The sequence below is a fragment of the Echinops telfairi genome, unplaced genomic scaffold, assembly GCF_000313985.2.
Source record: "Echinops telfairi isolate 266 unplaced genomic scaffold, ASM31398v2 ScPeMD7_7416;HRSCAF=8454, whole genome shotgun sequence".
NCBI classification, from domain to species: domain Eukaryota; kingdom Metazoa; phylum Chordata; class Mammalia; order Afrosoricida; family Tenrecidae; genus Echinops; species Echinops telfairi.
This window is the reverse complement of record NW_022111316.1, coordinates 3012026-3018494: the sequence shown is the minus strand read 5'-3', so window position 1 is coordinate 3018494 and position 6469 is coordinate 3012026. Positions and strand designations below refer to the sequence as shown.

Below are 6469 nucleotides of genomic sequence, written 5' to 3'. Positions count from 1 at the left end.
CAAGCTTTAAAAACCCTGTAGACCGTGGATATGTTATCAGGAGAGACATGTCCTTGGAAAAGGATATGCTTGGTCAAGTGAAGGGCATTGACAGAAAGGAAAGCCCTCCAGGAGATGGATTGACACAGTGGCTGCAACAATGGGCTCAAACCTAAGAAGAATGTGAAGATGGCACAGGACTGAGTGGTGTTTGAATCTGCTGTACATCAGGTCGCTATGAGTAGGCCCTAACTCAATGGCACCTCGTAACAACAATATTCAGAGTGCTTCTAACTTGAAATCAATTATGAAAATGTACAAACCTGGTCAGAACATAATGTCAGGAGAAAATTCTCTTCTTACATCTGATTAGGGCATCTTTGATTTCCCTGTTTCTCAGACTATAGATCAATGGGTTTAGCATGGGAATCACTATAGTGTACACAACAGAAGCCAGCTTGCCTTGGCTAAGGGAATCATCTGAATTGGGACATAAATACACAAAGGTGCCTGAGCCATAGAAAAGACTCACTGCTGTCAGGTGAGAAGCACAGGTGTTGAAAGCCTTTGACCTGCCTTCAGCCGAACTCATCTTCAGAATGGTGGCAACGATATAACCATAGGATATCAGGATAACCAGGACAGAGGCCAGTCCATAGATCACTGTTAGCACGGAAAATAAAATTTGTAAGAAAGAAGTATCAGAACAAGATAGGATCAACAGTTGGGTCAGGTCACAGAAGAAATGGTTAATGATATTGGGCCCACAGAAATTGAGCTGAAGTAAGCCACATAGTTGGATAAATGAGCCAAAGGATCCAGTTATGCTAGATCCTACGAACAGCTGTAGGCAAAGAGTTGGGGACATGATAGTTGTGTAAAGTAGAGGGCTGCAAATGGCAGCGTATCGATCATAAGCCATGGACACCAGTAGACAGCTCTCCGTCAGACCAAAGCAAGTGAAGAAGAAGTACTGCATGGTGCATCCCATAAAGGAGATTGATTTCTGCTCCTGGAAGAAGTCGGAGAGCATCCTGGGAGTTGTTGAGGACACATAGCATATGTCTAAGAAGGCAAGTTTGTTAAGGAAGTAATACATGGGTGTATGCAGTTGGGAATCCATCTTGATCAGGGTAATGAGACCCAGGTTCCAGAATACTGTGATGAGGTAGATCACTAGGAATGTTGAAAAGAGGAAGACTCTGAGCTTTGGAAATTCAGAGAATCCCAAGAAGATGAACTTGGTGACTGTAGTGCTGTTTCTTCCTCCATCTATTACCATGGTGCTCCTGAGATCTATAGAGAAGGGAGAAAAGAAATCCCTGGTTATTCAAGTATCTGCAGACTTTTGAAACAGAATGGAAGATGTTTATGTATAACGTATTCAATGTACTGAATTAAAAATAATACATGTTTAAACACTGTCCTGTTAATGATGAATGCATTGAGGTAGGGATCCAATCGAAACCTGTGTAAGAAGGGATCCAATCAAAACCTGTGTAAGAAGCCGAAATTTTTAAAAATTGAAACTAAGCATCATGCTGTGCTAATACAAATGACAGGCTACCCGGAACCCCAAATAAAATTCTGGATTAAATATTCTAGTAATATTTTTAAAGGGGGGGAATGAGTCTAAAAATAAGTATGACTCACAGTAAGCAAAGTGAAAATAGGACCCAGTGAGGCAAGAGAATAGCGAGTCTAGCTTTAGCGTTGAAGAAATGGCAGAGAGGTCACATCTGAACTTCCTGGCATTACTAGAGAAAAGTAGAGTCCAACTTCACACCAGCCTTAGTCCAATTGGCCAGCAGTTCGAAACAACTCTCAGCTCCTTGGGAGAAAGTTACATTCTCAGAAACTCTCAAGGGCAGTTCTATGCAGTCCAATAGGGTCGTGATGAGTCAGTATATTGACTCGAGGACACTGAATTTGTTTCTATTCCCACAAAGTTACAACCTCAGAAACCCACAGGGCAGTTCTACACCGTCCTAATTGCTCACAATGAGTCAGAATTGACTCAAGGGCAATGAGGACTTTTTTGTTTTTGTTTTAAAGGGAGGCAAATAGTTTACCATAAGCCAGGATCAGAAAACATTAAAAATACAGGGGGTTTTTTGGTCCACAGCAATACCTATTCTCTGTTAGTCACATCATAACTTCTCAATCCATGAGCTCCTTTGGCCTCTGTTTTGTTCCACGGGGAAAGAAGCTGGCCTCCTACTCTGCCTCTCAGTCTAATTGTCTCTGTTCTGAGCATGCGCTGTCTCATCATGGCTCCTCTGCTCTGTCTCCTGTTCTCAGTGCCTCTGCCAATTCAGGCAGCATGGTCCTGGTGCTCACTCTTCCTGTGTCTGAGATACCTCATTCTTAGACCCAAGGGAATGGCAAAAATGATTAATCCCTGTGTTGGAGTCCTCTGCACCTTGTTTGCATGGTCCCACTGAATCGCTTAGTGAGAATGATAGAGAATTGGATAGAAGAGCCATTATAACAAATTTCACTTTACCATAAGTATTGAAGACCTTTGTCAAACAAAGTGAACCTACGCATGGATTTTGGAGGGAGATGTTTCCTAGAACCTAGGGATCTAGAATAAAGAACCAATCAGGTAGAAAATCTATCAGCGCATCCTCATACCAAGCTGGGAGTTTACGGCCCCATAGGATCATATAATTAATATAAAAGTTCAATCCATAGATCTTCAGGAAATTTTCTGTCTACACAGCCTGGCTTTCAGTTGAGAAGATGAAGTTGACTCAAACTCCCTGGGGAATTTGTAACTATAAGTCATTTTACACTCTTTAAAATGCCTGGTGCACACAGTTAAATTTCAGACTCTCTAGTATAATGAAAGTGCTCAAAAGAGGGGCTCCGTTGAAAGAGATTCCAGATTGACAAAAGCTAGGACTTCTCAAATTCTCAACATAGTCAATCCATAAACCGGTTATTATTAGTCTACTATGAGATCAGTACTGTGTGGCACATTATAAATCAATTCATAGTTTTGGTCAAGAAAGCATTGCTGTAAAATGTATTTTAGCTGAACTAAGCAATGTGCATACTACTGCGGTTGATTTTACATTGTGGGGCAGACTCTTCACCTTATTAAAAAATGGAATTTGAGAAACATATGTCTGTCATTCAAGCAGTCAGCGATTACAAAATGCTCAAAATTATCCATTCTCAAACCGTGACCTCAGGTCAATGCCAATTCACAGCAAGCCTGCAGAGGGGTTCTTAGACTGTAGATCATTATGGGAGAAAATGGTGTCATCTCTCTCTTGCAAAATACTTGGTGAGTTTGAACTACTGACTGGTGGTTAGCAGCCCAATATCTAACCCACACTGCCACCCAGGTGCTTTCATGAGTCATTAGAAAGGCAACAAATTAGCAATGATACATATCTCACCGCAGAAATAGTCGAAAATCTTTTTAAAAATAAAACAGAAAATAGTAAATGCTGCATGTGGTGATATTGGAATGCTCTTGCATTGTTGATAGGGTTGAAAAATGGTACAACAACTATGGAAAACTATATGGGTCTTATTTTTTAAAGTTTGAAATAGAGATACTTTGTGATCCCGCAATTCTCCAACTAGATATATATCCCAGAGAAATAAGAGTGTGAATCAAAGAGATATGTGTATGCCCATGTTCACAGGAGCATTTTCACAATAACAAAGAGATAGAGAGTCTAAGTGCCCAACAACAGATAAATGGATGACCAAACTATAGTCCATACATACAATGGAATATTGTGCAGCATTAAAGAATAATAAATAATGCAAGAAACATATTAACATCGGTGAAATAGAAGACGTCATCCTGATTTCAAGCAATCACAAAGCGTGGATATTATATGATAACATATATGAAATGTCAAGAAAAGGTTAACACAGCAAAAGAAACATAAGGTTGTCAGGGGAAGGAGATGGCGGGAGAGGGCTGGGGAAAGAGGAATATTAACCTGAGTGAAGAGAAAGGCATCACGCTATAAGGGGAAGGTCAGTATAACATGACCGAGGCAAAGGAAGACGCTGGAAGTTACACAAGAGTAACAGTAACAGTAACAGTGGTAATGACAATTACATATGCAATGCCATAATAGGAAACAATAGTTTGTAAGTAGACACATTGGGAGATATTGAAGCTAAACAAGTGTAGGATGGTGCAGGGGAGTACACCCATGAATCGCTCTATATGTAGGTTTGGCAGGGGATATTTCCATATACATATTTGTGTACAACAACTACGCCCATGTATATATTAGAGCATATGGGAGACAGACTGGGGTTTTTACTTCCATAAAGAGTTACAGTCTCAGAAACCCACAGGGGCAGTTCTACCCTGTCCTACAGGGCCCCAATGAGTCAGAATTGATGCTCTGGCAGCAAGTTTGATTTTGGTTTGGTTATATTAGAGCTTATAAGAATGGAAGGTATTAAAGCTTTTCAGCCATAATGAAACCCCATGAAGGAATGACTCACTGGGTTTGGGCTCTTAGGACCATAGTTGAATGGCCACCTAAGAGGCAACTGTTGTTCTCTGCCCATCCACAGCAAAGAAGAATGAAGAAAATCACACTCAAGAAAATTGTTAATTTAAAAAGAGTAATGGGCCATGCAAACCACAAACTCGCCTATCCTGAGATCAGAAATGGCTGCGACTGGCTGACAATATTGTTCACTCTGATCAGAAGCAGAATAAAAGGTTTGGACACCATGGAAGAAACTGTAGAAGACAATACTAAAGTATATAAAGACCATACTCACCAGTCTGATAGGGACTGGTGGAACTCTCAAGGCTGTGGTCCGATGACACTTTTCAAGCATGGACATGAACTCACCACCGGCGATCACCTTCCAGCCAAACAACAGAGTTACAAAGTGGACAATAGGACTCATAAACAACATACTCCTCAGAACAATCAACCGAGCCACACCAGAAGAACAGCATTTACCCAACAACAAAATTCAGAGGCAAGAAAGGGCAGAAAAGATGGACAATTAGAAACAGGGACCTCAGGGTAGAGTGCTGTTGCATCGAGGAGACCACAATCAATGTCATTAAACAAAATATACATAAATCACGTGCTCTGTAAACTTTCACCTAAATCACAATCAAATCCTCAATAAGATAAAAATCTGGTTGAACCGGAGGATGTGCATTGGTACAGATAGCAACTGGAAACACAGGTAATCCAGGATAGATGACTCCTTCAGGACCAGTGGTGAGAGGGGCGATGCCTAGAGGGTGAAGGGAATGTGGGGTAGAAGGGGGGAACCAATTGCAAGAATCTAAATATAGCCTCCTCCCCAGGGGATGGACAGCAGAGAAGAGGATGGAGGGAAGCATCGGACAGGGTAACTTATGACAAAACTATAATAATTTATGATCTATGAAGGGTTCATGAGGGAGGGGGGTGTGGGGAAGGAGGGGGAAAATGAGCAACTGATATTAGGGGCTAGAGTGGGAGGCAAATGTTTTGAGAATGATGAGGGCAACAAATGTGCATATGTGCTTGACACAATGGATGTATGTATGGATTGTGATGAGAATTGTATGAGCCCCCAATAAAATAACTTTTAAAAAAATACAGTACATTGCTCTTTAAAAATGTAACAAATGTCTAAATAATTTGTAGTGTAAAAATTTCATATTAAAAATAAAAATAATTAGCTAAACAAAAGTTATATAACTACCACATATCAAAAAAATTAATAAGGAAAATTGTTGCCTATATCCATTAATAATATATAAAATGATATTACTGAAGTATTTGTTAACAATATGTTTGTGATAGGAATATAATGTTTGTTTTAATTTGCTTATTTCTATATGCTAATTTTCTATAATGTACATGTAAATATACTGATTATAGAACAATAAAAAGTTACTTAAAAACCCTATGCATACTGCTGAAAAAACTTGTAGAGGGAAATACAAGAGGACTTTATAAATTCATAGAAATTTCCATTACTTTTTGTTCCATATTTCCACAAATTTTTGAAGCCTCTTCATATTTCACTTTAAATGGTTACTTTAGAAAATAAATAAATTGGTTGACCATGGTAGATATATTTAAGTTAAAATGGAATACCTTATCATTTGATCTCCCTTTTAAAGTTGTTTTAGTTTTTAAATATTTTTTGCTTTGTTGGATTGAGTTTTTCTATGTTTTGCTTAATCATTGTTATAGGCTTTTGTTTGTTTGTTGATTCCTGGTTGTTTTTTGTATTATTTTCTTTATGTGAAATCCAGGATAGGAAGATCTATAGAAGGAGCAACTGGATTGATAATTGCATAGGGACATGGCAGCGGAAGATGGAAGGAAATGGTAAGCAAACAACAATGAGTAGAAGAAAGTGTTCTGAAGTTGATTGTGGTGATTATACAAATCTTCTTAATAAGATTGAATAGTTAAATTGTATGGTATGTGAAGTATATGTAATAAAACTATTTTTTTAAATAAAGGAGTTTGACGTCCGA

At 39.0% G+C, this 6469-nt stretch overlaps 1 protein-coding gene across 1 annotated transcript; it reads right to left on the bottom strand.

Annotated features, from left to right (window-relative positions):
• Positions 1-319: 319 nt before the first annotated feature.
• On the bottom strand, positions 320-1261 carry LOC101660313 (olfactory receptor 1440-like). The gene has a single exon (XM_004715001.2). It carries the CDS (start codon positions 1259-1261, stop codon positions 320-322), a length of 942 nt encoding a protein of 313 aa, XP_004715058.2.
• Between the last annotated feature and the right edge of the window lie 5208 nt (positions 1262-6469).